Source organism: Crinia signifera, chromosome 3, assembly GCF_055691185.1.
Source record: "Crinia signifera chromosome 3, ASM5569118v1, whole genome shotgun sequence".
NCBI lineage: Eukaryota > Metazoa > Chordata > Amphibia > Anura > Myobatrachidae > Crinia > Crinia signifera.
In genome coordinates, this window is record NC_139219.1 from 16,279,246 (window position 1) to 16,293,502 (window position 14,257).

General features: G+C 46.3%; 1 protein-coding gene across 1 annotated transcript in view; it reads right to left on the bottom strand.

Moving 5' to 3' along the window:
- SLC35B2 (solute carrier family 35 member B2) overlaps positions 1–13,196 on the bottom strand; it is a 21,094-nt gene extending 7,898 nt beyond the window's left edge. The window contains exon 1 of the mRNA XM_083175390.1: positions 13,044–13,196. Coding sequence (XP_083031516.1) covers positions 13,044–13,066 — 23 coding nt within the window. The 5' untranslated portion in view covers positions 13,067–13,196. The remainder of the gene's footprint in view (positions 1–13,043) is intronic.
- Between the last annotated feature and the right edge of the window lie 1,061 nt (positions 13,197–14,257).

Below are 14,257 nucleotides of genomic sequence, written 5' to 3' on the forward strand. Positions count from 1 at the left end.
TGCCTGCGCCAGGCGCTGAATGTGACACCCATGTGTGCATAAAGAAGGGGGGATTACGGTCTTGCCACCGGGCGATGAGAATCCGATTTTCAGCCCTGATGTAGCGCATACATATTCCACCGTGACAGTCTCATTTCCCAGTGAGGCTTACACAGTCTCTTACCACAGGGACACAGGTGCTAGGGTTTGGGGGGTTTTGTCTGTCAATTGACAATTAGCCTACCGGTATATTTTTTTGGAGGTGGGCGGAAACCTTCAAAAAACACGGAGAGAACAAGTAAACTCCACACAATGTGGGCCTTCGTGGTGAATCCATCCCAACACCTCAGTGCTATGGGACAGTCATCCTGACCTTTACACCAACCATTACTGCCAGGTGTATGCTCCTGCACAGGCAGTGCTGCAGTGGGACATAGATCCCGTAATCAGGACAAGTGCTATGTAACATCCACATTACACCGTCACATACTATAGGTCACTAACCAGGCTGCACCATCACATATTAATGCGAAGGCACGGGGGACCGATTAAACTAGAATAACCCCCATTGTGTAAGCTCTGGGGACCGATATCTGTGCAGCTCTTATCCTATCACGAGTGCTGATAAATAGCAGTAATGGAAGAAACAATTGTACAGTGTGTATGCTTAAATAAACCTTAGATATTTAATCTGTGGGTGTACAATTTTATAATGACATTCAGTAAAGCTGCCATGCTGGGGATAGTGGTACACCACTGTCCACAGTTATCAAATGCCTGTCCTGTGGCCACCCAGCAGCTATTGCATTATGTCAGTGTTTGTAGACAGTCTGATAAATAGTGTGTACCCAAAACCCATGCAGTGCCTATTCCCTGCCTGGGTTGTTGCTCTTTGCTGTGGTGCTTATAGCCCAGTGTGGTCTGTATTTCAGCACTGATATGCAGACCAGACCTGTGCTAGAAGCAGAACAGCAGAGAGCATCAGTGACACCCCCAGTCAGGGAGGAGGAGCTGCTTGGGTTTTGGGAGATGCAGGGTGCTAGGATGAGCACTATGGGTATTCTGTAGTACGGTACGTGGTGGCGGATCTGCCGTAGGTCGCATTTACTTGTGGGAAAGCAGAGAGAGAGAGAGAGCTGCGGCGGTGCCAAGGAGTCCTCGCCTCAGGGACAGTAACAGGATTACTGGACACCAACCACAGGCCCTGGTGATTTCTACGGTTATTGCTGTTCTCTCCACGGCCTCCTTGGTGACACAAGCTGCTACTGTGTGGGGACAGCTGTCCCGGCTCTCTGCAGCGCGGCGAGCGCGACATAATGTAAAACGCTGAGCGATCATTATTATTTCCTTTACAATGAGAAGAATCTGGTGCACTACTACATGCAGCCACATTCTGCACAAGAGCAGTCATCATAAAGCACAATGGGGGTCATTCTGGTTGCCAGATGCCTTCGCAAATAAAAAGTCAGTGGAAACATAGGTCTCACACAGGACATTTCCAATGCCACAATGGTTAAGGTATTCAAGGCTAGAACAATATTACTTTATGGTTCAGAGTTATAAACAATCCCTGAAAGCCAATTTAACAAGGCTGAGATGTCACCAAAACATACTACAGGTCGAGTATCCCGTATCCGAATATCCGTTATCCGAATTATTCCGAAATACGGACATTCCAGAAAGTGAAAAAAAAAATTTTTTTTTTGCTAAAAACTCACTGGGGACATATGTAACAGCATCACTGGGGACATGATATGTAACTGGCACTATGGAATGGGATCGTTTTGCCGATGAACACAAATTCGAGTGTATTTATGTCGACCCCGTTAGTTCGATAGGATAGTTTTGTCGAATGTGTATACATCGAACGTAGCATGTAATCGAACCAATAAATTTCGAAGCATGGTAGATCGAATGTTTAAAATATCGAACGGTTACAGGTCGAATTGTCTCTATGTCGAACTTTTAAGGTCGAACATTAAAGTTGTCGACCGTTGTAATGTAGACTACTCAATTTATCGAAGTTAATAATTGATCGACGTGTACAATGTAGAAGTCATTTTACTTCGATAGCATAGTGTTCGAAAAATATTATATCGAACACATTGTTATCGAAAAATTCAATATCGAACGGTAAATGCAAGAATTTACATTACATCGACACAAATATACCGAAAATAACTAAGTCGACTATCGTTACATCGATACATTGTTATATCGAAAAGAGTTCAATCGAAAGGTTTTAAATCTAATTTACACACATTACACCCTCACTCATCATTGTCAATACCCTTTTGGTGGGCACCCTCACCCCAGACCAGCACCCATAATGTTCTACCCGTCTAAATCCGCACTGTCCAAACTGGCCCAACCCCCCGTCTGTGCAGACGGCAAAATCCGTGTAGCGCCCTGCCTTCTAACGTCTGCATTTACCGTGGCACCACAAGTCCCACAATGACCTGCCAATGTTCTGCCCTGCACTCCCTCACCTATTACCCCCTCACCCATCATAGTCTATACCCTGTTGGTGGGCACCCTCCCCCCCAGACCTGCACGCATAATGTTTCACCGGTCTAAATCCGCACTGTCCAAACTGGCACAACCCCCCGTCTGTGCAGACGGCAAGACACGGATCTTGCCGTCTGCACAGACGGGGGGGGGGTTGTGCCAGTTTGAACAGTGCGGATTTATGGGGGGAGGGTGCCCACCAACAGGGTATAGACTATGATGGGTGAGGGGTAATAGGAGAGGGAGTTCAGGGCAGAACATTGGCAGGCAGGGCGCTACACGGATCTTGCCGTCTGCACAGACGGGGGGGTTGTGCCAGTTTGGACAGTGCGGATTTATGGGGGGAGGGTGCCCACCAACAGGGTATAGACTATGATGGGTGAGGGGGTAATAGGTGAGGGAGTGCAGGGCAGAACATTGGCAGGTCATTGTGGGACTTGTGGTGCCACGGTAAATGCAGACGTTAGAAGGCAGGGCGCTACACGGATCTTGCCGTCTGCACAGACGGGGGGGGTTGTGCCAGTTTGAACAGTGCGGATTTATGGGGGGAGGGTGCCCACCAACAGGGTATAGACTATGATGGGTGAGGGGGTAATAGGAGAGGGAGTTCAGGGCAGAACATTGGCAGGTCATTGTGGGACTTGTGGTGCCACGGTAAATGCAGACGTTAGAAGGCAGGGCGCTACACGGATCTTGCCGTCTGCACAGACGGGGGGGTTGTGCCAGTTTGGACAGTGCGGATTTATGGGGGGAGGGTGCCCACCAACAGGGTATAGACTATGATGGGTGAGGGGTAATAGGAGAGGGAGTGCAGGGCAGAACATTGGCAGGTCATTGTGGGACTTGTGGTTCAAAGGTCAGTGCGGACATTTGACGGAAGGGCGCAAGATGGAACTTGCCGTCTGCATAGGCGGGGGGCTGTGTAATTTGCTGTGTAATTTTGGGCAGGGCACAGAGACAGCTGAATGTGGCGGTTGTGATCCACGGTGGGAGAGGGGGCAGGTCTGCACAATGCAAGAGTGATTGTCGGTATGATGTTCGACGTATTGTTGTTCGAAAAGATAATGATCGAAGCTGTTTGCTTCGATAAAAAGGCTATCGAAAAATGAGGTAATCGACTTAAATCTGTTCGATGTAAATTGCTTCTATCAAATGTCAATCGAAGTAATTGGTAATCGACTTAAATCTGTTCGATGTAAATTGCTTCTATCAAATGTCAATCGAAGTAATTAATTTCTACACAATGACATCGATAGTTAAATATTCGCGTTAAATGTATTCGATGTAAATAGTATCGATATAAATGTTATCGAAGTTAGAAATTTCTAGTTAGGTTTTTCGATGTAATAATTTTCGAGTTCATAGCAATCGAAAAAACCCGTGTTCGAGTTGATAGCAATCGAAAAACCCCGTGTTCGACATTACATAAATCGGTAAGTTATGTGTTCGGTGTATTGTGGTGTTCGATAAAGTAATGTTCGAAGTAGAATGCATTTCGATGTATGTTTGTTCGATGTGATGGAAATGTCGATGTGTTTTGATTCGGTGAAATGAGTTCGATGTAAATTAATTCGATGTGATGTCGTTCGCTAAAACGCCCGTATCCCGGCACTATATATGTGCAAGACAATGATTGCTTGGCATTCAAATTCAGTGCTGAGATAGTGCGCACATTTTGTTTCACGTTTTGAAACCTTGTTTTTTGAACAATTAAAATATGTTTTTTTGTGTATTTTATGTGGTAATAAAATATATTTGTGTGTATATTATGTGTTTATACAGCATAAATGCAAGATACTTCAAAAGACATCATTGAAATATTAAAATATTCCGAAATACGGAATAATCCGTTATCCAAAATTCTCCTGGTCCCGAGCATTTTGGATACGGGATACTCAACCTGTACAAGTAACATGAAAACATCCAAAAACTGTATTAAGACCAACCCGCTATTGAAACCTATACTAAGACAGTGTTTAAAGTAGTTTGGACATGTCTGTATAATACCAAACCGGTGTCTAAATTACACACGCCCGGAAGGATGGAAAACAGCGTGAGAGACCGGGCACTGGGAGTAGGGAGCAGAGGCCGCCGCCGCAGCATAGCCTCTCTTTCCTGCTCAGTGCTGCGTGGGAGAGAGGCAGCTGCAGCAGCCGGTGCGCTGTCACACAGCCGGAACCCCCTGCAATTGATTTTTTTTTTTTTTACACACCCCTCCCGTTGAACACGCCCCTTTTATTACCAGGGCCCAGCGGCGCTTTCAGCTGCCCTGGTTTTATTCAGAAAGTCATAAGCTTTCTAATGACATAACACAATGCATGAAAACAACAGAAACAGCATGGACCCTTATGACAGCACCCTTAAGGGGTCTTCTGTTTATACCCAACTTCAGACCCGATTTAGCTTGACACGCAAAGCTGCAAATTTCACACTTATGCGCCACCCGCCGCCCGTCTCCGATCGCACACCGAATAGCCCCGCACGCATGCGAATGGATGTTTACAAAACCTTGTGCGTGGGGACAAAATCATTTTATTGTCGCCGACACCTCTATTAGATCTGCGGGCTTCCCGTACTGATGTCAGCTGCCCGTCCCCCGCACCCACGTCACCAGTGCATTTACATGGGAATGTCCAGTGTTTCATGGGGACGCCCATGGAACACTGGACGTTCCCATTGCCACCGCCCCAAGAACCCCGCCTGCACTTCTAGGTGCGAACGGGATGGCGAACAAGTAATTCACAGCGTCTGCTCGCACCCAGCGGCTGCACACGCGCATACATGTGTCTGCACAGTCACAAAACATCGCTGCCCTGTACGAACGCACAGGAGAGCATATGAATCAGAATAAGGGCCTTGGATAGTCCCTTAAGATGAGAAGTTACTGAGCAACGTTTGAAGTAGTTATGTAGATTCTCTGCCTTTGGCTGTCACAATGCAGACACGTTTACCCTACCAGTGCTAACAACAGAGAAGTCGGAGTTTAAAGTCCACAACTACTACCCCTAGGGGACAGATACACCCATCATAATGTACAACGTGCAGAATCTGGTGAACTACTACAGCCAGCCACATTCTGCGCTTAGAGGGACAGATACAACCATGATAATGAGCAATAGGCCTGATTCAGACCTGCGCCCCGCCATCAGCACTCCTCCGCCCCTGTGCACGGCTTCAAACGCCAGGGGGGAAAAAAACATGCACCCTCCTATGACATTCCCCTGTCTGCAGCGCTGCGAATGCCATGGGGGAGGCGGCTGCTGGTAACGTCAGCAGCCCTCGCTTACAATAGCAGGTGAACGCCTGCGTTTTGTAGGGTATGCACAGAATTGCCAGTGGCACATCTCCAAACACCGGGAGGGTGTCAATAACCCTGCGAGCAGAAGCTAGCCTTCGCTTGTTGCCTTCGGTCGGACGGCTTGCGCCCGGTTGGTTGCTCGATAATCGCTCAGGCTGCGGTGAGCGAGTCTGAATCAGGCCCATTGTGTAAATCTAGCATATAAGTAAAGCCATATGTAAATGGTGACTGAGGCAGGCTAGGAATACAATGTCCCGAGCCTGCGGCAGTGTCAGGGTTACCATCTCCTCAGGTGCTCCAGACCCAGCAGTGCCCTGGTGAGGTCACAATACTCTGTCTGTGTGCGCTGCTCTCTCTGTACTCTGGGTGGAGGGAAGGTGAATAAAGGAGGGATTGAGGGATCCTGCTCTCATTCCTGGCCCCATAGACGTGTCACAGGCTAACAGACAGACACTTGTACCGTGCAGACCTCACACTTCAATTACCCGCTTGCAGAACATAGAACGAAGGTCTCACATCAGCATACACAAATCCTAAGGTTCACCTGAGTCACAGAATTGAGGACAGAAAATAGGAGCTGACCAAACAGCCTGCGTACCCGTCACAGCGGATAAATGCACTTATGCCATAGCTATAGTGCAGGGGTGTCCAAACTTTTTGCAACGAGGGCCAGATTTGGTGAAGTGTAAATGTGTGGGGGCCGACCATTCAACCTGACATTCTTTGAATCATTAATCACATCAGTATGGTCCCCCACTCTGCCCCCATTCACTCTATGTCCCCCAGCCTGCCCCTTCACTGTATTTTCCCCAGCCTGCTCCCATTCACTGTATGTCCCCAAGCCTGCCCCTCCTTCACTGTATGTCCCCCATTCACTGTATGTTCCCCACTCTGCACCCATTCACTCTGTCCCCCAGCCTGCCCCCTTCTCTTAATGTCCATCAGTGCCTCCATTCATTGTATGTCCCCAAGTCTGACCCTCCTTCACTGTAGGACTCCCATTCACCCCTCCTTCACTGTATGTCCCCCATTCACTGTATGTTCCCCACTCTGCACCCATTCACTCTGTCCCCCAGCCTGCCCCCTTCTCTTAATGTCCATCAGTGCCTCCATTCATTGTATGTCCCCAAGTCTGACCCTCCTTCACTGTAGGACTCCCATTCACTGTATGACCCCCATTCACTATGTACCCCACTCTGCTCCCATTCACTGTATGTCCCCCAGCCTGCCCCTGCTCCCCCTTCTCTAAATGGCCATCACTGCCTCCATTTACTGTATGTCCCCCAGCCTGACCCTCCTTCACTGTATGTCCCCCACTCTGCCCCCTCCCTTCTCTATATGTTTCCCAGCCCCTTGTGTGAGCCAGAGGACAGAGAGGCAAAGCAGAAACTGCAAGGACAGGAGATACTTGGACTCCCACTGCTGCCCTCCTCCGCTCTGCATATTACGGGAGCAAGCTTCCCCCTTGCTGCACCCCCTCCCCACACACTGCTGTCACTGTGATTGTGGAGTAGGGTGATATACGATTGCAGCAGCAGGGGTAGGACGCCAAACACATCTGGCTGTGGCGGCCGGCGCCTCCTCACTGCAGCAGACAGCAAGGTAAAGGCGCGCTCGCTGGGGCCCCACCTTTAGTTTCCTGTGCTGTGCTTCCCACATCTGATGCTCTGCCCACTTCCAGCTGGAGGCCGCTTGAAATGACAGCACGGGCCGCAATTGGCCCCTGGGCCTGACTTTGGACATGCCTGCTATAGTGTATAGTAACCAGTCATTCCCCTATACTCAGCTGGGTATGTCTCCAGCACTACACTGTAAGCTCTTCTGTCTGGATAGTAATGGCCGATAAAAGACACAAAAATATCTTGTGGGGTTAACAGAACTGAAACAAATAGTAATAGTAGGGATACCCTGACATAAACTAATACTGTACAATGGGACAAGATCAACTACACTGACTGAAGGTAACAATATACAAACATAAACATATAACTACATGAGGACTATTCATACAATGTAACAGTATAAGTAAAGGGGTGATAGATACACTAAATGCACCGTGTAACAGTTATCCAGCTCATTATATAATGAAGATTCCGTGTAATAGGTATAGAAGGATATTCAATCCGGAGTCACTACTGTTGGGCTGGCCCGACAGCCATGACCCGGTCCGGTTCTTGGCCGGCTCAACTGCAGCTCGGCAGGCGGGATTTAATCCCGCCCACCAAGCGCCAAAAAGGGGGCGTGGCCGCGAGATATGGATGTAAATCGGCGAGCTGAGGCCAGGAGCTTGACAATTCCCTGCAGAATGGGCCCGACTGCTTGTAAAGTCAGGCCCGCTCTGCGGAGATCTCTTCTTCCCCGACAGCATTGCCACGGAGCACGACCGCTGGCGGGGCCTGCTGATAGAATCGCCAGCCCATGCAGAGATGTAGCCGGCTACATCTGTATGTTACAGATTATAGAGAAATACAGCAATAGGTATCCTTAGCCATCCAATCCATACAGTTTAATAGGTATATTAATAAAGATTCAGTGTAATAGTGGTCCAAGTCCAATTCAAACTATTTATAGCAGCGGTAGCCAACTCCAGTCCTCCAGAGCTACCAACATATTTTCCAGACAATATAGCTGCTGCACAGGTGCACTCATTACTCACCGACACATTTTGATACTTGTTTCGTTTCACAGCGGCACTTCCCAGCAGATCGTATGCGATATTTGCATACGATTCAATCTGCGATGCGATTTAACACCCCCCACTATCCAAGTTAGCCCGAAGCATGGCGAGCGCAGTGTGCCCCGCGAGGGGACGCGGTACGCATACTCCCGACCTGTTCATACCCCCCACTATCCACATCGGCATGGAGCAGATTTTATAAAAAGTGTGGCGAGCGCAGTGAGCCACCGAGCCCGAAGCATGGCGAGTGCAGCGAGCCCCACGAGGGTCCGCTTAAAATGAGCCCGAAGCGTGGCGAGGGGACGCAGAATACAAGTCAAGTAATCCATGTCCATTTGCCACACTTCGGGCTCGGTGCGCTCGCCACACTTTATAAATTCAACTCCGCGCCGACATGGATAGTGGGGGTATGAACAGGTCAGGAGGGCACTTACCGCATCCGCTCGCCACGCTTCGGGCTGACGTGGATAGTGGGGGGTGTGCTAAATTGCACCGCGGATTGAATCGTATGCAAATCGCGTGAAACTAAACAAGTACCACAGTTACAGTATACCACGTATATATGAGAGACACAGTGCACCGAGTATATAATATACAGTTACAGTATACCATGTATATGACAGACACAGTGCACCGAGTATATAATATACAGTTACAGTATACCATGCATATGACAGACACAGTGCACCGAGTATATAATATACAGTTACAGTATACCATGCATATGACAGACACAGTGCACCGAGTATATAATATACAGTTACAGTATACCATGTATATGACAGACACAGTGTACTGAGTATATAATATACAGTTACAGTATACCACGTATATGACAGAGACACAGTGCGCCGAGTATATAATATACAGTTACAGTATACCATGTATATGACAGAGACACAGTGCGCCGAGTATATAATATACAGTTACAGTATACCATGTATATGACAGACACAGTGCGCCGAGTATATAATATACAGTTACAGTATACCATGTATATGACAGACACAGTGCACCGAGTATATAATATACAGTTACAGTATACCATGTATATGACAGACACAGTGCACCGAGTATATAATATACAGTTACAGTATACTATGTATATGACAGACACAGTGCACCGAGTATATAATATACAGTTACAGTATACCACGTATATGACAGAGACACAGTGCACCGAGTATATAATATACAGTTACAGTATACCATGTATATGACAGAGACACAGTGCGCCGAGTATATAATATACAGTTACAGTATACCATGTATATGACAGACACAGTGCACCGAGTATATAATATACAGTTACAGTATACTATGTATATGAGAGACACAGTGCACGAGTATATAATATACAGTTACAGTATACCATGTATATGACAGAGACACAGTGCGCCGAGTATATAATATACAGTTACAGTATACCATGTATATGACAGACACAGTGCACTGAGTATATAATATACAGTTACAGTATACCATGTATATGACAGACACAGTGCACCGAGTATATAATATACAGTTACAGTATACCACGCATATGACAGAGACACAGTGCGCCGAGTATATCATATACAGTTACAGTATACCATGCATATGACAGACACAGTGCACTGAGTATATAATATACAGTTACAGTATACTATGTATATGACAGACACAGTGCACCGATTATATAATATACAGTTACAGTATACCATGCATATGACAGACACAGTGCACCGAGTATATAATATACAGTTACAGTATACCATGCATATGACAGACACAGTGCACCGAGTATATAATATACAGTTACAGTATACCATGTATATGACAGACACAGTGTACTGAGTATATAATATACAGTTACAGTATACCACGTATATGACAGAGACACAGTGCGCCGAGTATATAATATACAGTTACAGTATACCATGTATATGACAGAGACACAGTGCGCCGAGTATATAATATACAGTTACAGTATACCATGTATATGACAGACACAGTGCGCCGAGTATATAATATACAGTTACAGTATACCATGTATATGACAGACACAGTGCACCGAGTATATAATATACAGTTACAGTATACCATGTATATGACAGACACAGTGCACCGAGTATATAATATACAGTTACAGTATACTATGTATATGACAGACACAGTGCACCGAGTATATAATATACAGTTACAGTATACCACGTATATGACAGAGACACAGTGCACCGAGTATATAATATACAGTTACAGTATACCATGTATATGACAGAGACACAGTGCGCCGAGTATATAATATACAGTTACAGTATACCATGTATATGACAGACACAGTGCACCGAGTATATAATATACAGTTACAGTATACTATGTATATGAGAGACACAGTGCACCGAGTATATAATATACAGTTACAGTATACCATGTATATGACAGAGACACAGTGCGCCGAGTATATAATATACAGTTACAGTATACCATGTATATGACAGACACAGTGCACTGAGTATATAATATACAGTTACAGTATACCATGTATATGACAGACACAGTGCACCGAGTATATAATATACAGTTACAGTATACCACGCATATGACAGAGACACAGTGCGCCGAGTATATCATATACAGTTACAGTATACCATGCATATGACAGACACAGTGCACTGAGTATATAATATACAGTTACAGTATACTATGTATATGACAGACAGTGCGCAGAGTATATAATATACAGTTACAGTATACCATGCATATGACAGGGACACAGTGCACTGAGTATATAATATAAAGTTACAGTATACCATGCATGACAGACACAGTGCACCGAGTATATTATATACAGTTACAGTATACCATGTATATGACAGACAGTGCACCGAGTATATAATATACAGTTACAGTATACCACGTATATGACAGAGACACAGTGCGCCGAGTATACAATATACCTTTACAGTAAACCATGTATATGACAGATACACAGTGCGCCGAGTATATAATATACAGTTACAGTAAACCATGTATATGACAGACACAGTGCACCGAGTATATAATATACAGTTACAGTATACCACGTATATGACAGAGACACAGTGCACCGAGTATATAATATACAGTTACAGTAAACCATGTATATGACAGAGACACAGTGCGCCGAGTATATAATATACAGTTACAGTATACCATGTATATGTCAGACACAGTGCACTGAGTATATAATATACAGTTACAGTATACCATGCATATGGCAGAGACACAGTGCGCCGAGTATATAATATACAGTTACAGTATACCATGCATATGGCAGAGACACAGTGTACTGAGTATATAATATACAGTTACAGTAAACCATGCATATGACAGAGACACAGTGCACTGAGTATATAATATACAGTTACAGTATACCACGTATATGACAGACACAGTGCACCGAGTATATAATATACAGTTACAGTATACTATGTATATGAGAGACACAGTGCACCGATTATATAATATACAGTTACAGTATACCATGTATATGACAGAAACAGTGCACCGAGTATATAATATAGTTACAGTATACCACCTATATGACAGAGACACAGTGCGCCGAGTATATAATATACAGTTACAGTATACCATGTATATGTCAGACACAGTGCACTGAGTATATAATATACAGTTACAGTATACCATGCATATGACAGAGACACAGTGCACTGAGTATATAATATACAGTTACAGTATACCATGCATATGGCAGAGACACAGTGCGCCGAGTATATAATATACAGTTACAGTATACCATGCATATGGCAGAGACACAGTGTACTGAGTATATAATATACAGTTACAGTAAACCATGCATATGACAGAGACACAGTGCACTGAGTATATAATATACAGTTACAGTATACCATGCATATGACAGAGACACAGTGCACTGAGTATATAATATACAGTTACAGTATACCACGTATATGACAGACACAGTGCACCGAGTATATAATATACAGTTACAGTATACTATGTATATGAGAGACACAGTGCACCGATTATATAATATACAGTTACAGTATACCATGTATATGTCAGACACAGTGCACTGAGTATATAACATACAGTTATAGTATACCATGCATGACAGACACAGTGCACCGAGTATATAATATACAGTTACAGTATACCATGCATATGACAGACACAATGCACTGAGTATATAATATACAGTTACAGTATACCATGCATATGACAGACACAGTGCACTGAGTATATAATATACAGTTACAGTATACCATGCATATGACAGACACAGTGTACTGAGTATATAATATACAGTTACAGTATATCATGTATATGAGAGACACAGTGCACCGAGTATATAATATACAGTTACAGTATACCATGCATATGACAGACACAGTGCACCGAGTATATCATATACAGTTACAGTATACTATGTATATGACAGAGACACAGTGCACCGAGTATATAATATACCGTTACAGTATACCATGCATATGACAGACACATTGCACTGAGTATATAATATACAGTTACAGTATACCATGTATATAGCAGATGTTGCATGACCCCCGAGTGACTCACCCGCTCCGGGCTGTGCTCCCCATCTCTCCGGTACCGGGGCCAGGACACAAGTCGCCTCTCCAGAGCCAGGACCAGTCAGTATTGTAACGCGCAGCGCGGCTCCTGCTCCGGCGTACACACAGCACAGCGACGCCTACCGGAGGGGAGGTCTCACTGCGGGAGATCATCCTATGGGAGATCATCCTGTGTGCCCCCTGGTCACCTAACCGTCCTGTCATGCGAGTGCGAAAGTCTGTGTGTTTACTGTTTGGGGGATCCAGTGGAGCAGGGCCAGGGAGTGAGGGGGTTCAGTCAGTGCGAGAGAGCAGGGAGTGAGGGGGATCCAGTGTGTGAGAGGGCAGGGAGTGAGGGGGATCCAGTGTGAGAGAGAGAAAGGGGGTGAGGGGGTCCAGTGTGTGAGAGAGCAGGGGGTGAGGGGGATCCAGTGTGTGAGAGAGCAGGGAGTGAGGGGGTCCAGTGTGTGAGAGAGAAAGGGGTGAGGGGGTCCAGTGTGTGAGAGAGCAGGGGGTGAGAGGGATCCAGTGTGTAAGAGAGCAGGGAGGGAGTGAGGGGGATCCAGTGTGAGAGAGAGAAAGGGGGTGAGGGGGTCCAGTGTGTGAGAGAGCAGGGGGTGAGGGGGATCCAGTGTGTGAGAGAGCAGGGAGTGAGGAGGATCCAGTGTGTGAGAGAGCAGGGGGTGAGAGGGATCCAGTGTGTGAGAGGGCAGGGAGTGAGGGGGATCCAGTGTGAGAGAGAGAAAGGGGGTGAGGGGGTCCAGTGTGTGAGAGAGCAGGGGGTGAGGGGGATCCAGTGTGTGAGAGAGCAGGGAGTGAGGGGGATCCAGTGTGTGAGAGAGAAGGGGGTGAGGGGGATCCAGTGTGTGAGAGAGAAAGGGGTGAGGGGGTCCAGTGTGTGAGAGAGCAGGGGGTGAGAGGGATCCAGTGTGTAAGAGAGCAGGGAGTGAGGGGGATCCAGTGTGTGAGAGAGCAGGGAGTGAGGGGGATCCAGTGTGTGAGAGAGAAAGGGGTGAGGGGGTCCAGTGTGTGAGAGAGCAGGGGGTGAGGGGGATCCAGTGTGTGAGAGAGCAGGGAGTGAGGGGGATCCAGTGTGTGAGAGAGAAGGGGGTGAGGGGGTCCAGTGTGTGAGAGAGCAGGGGGTGAGAGGGATCCAGTGTGTGAGAGGGCAGGGAGTGAGGGGGATCCAGTGTGAGAGAGAGCAGGGGGTGAGGGGGATCC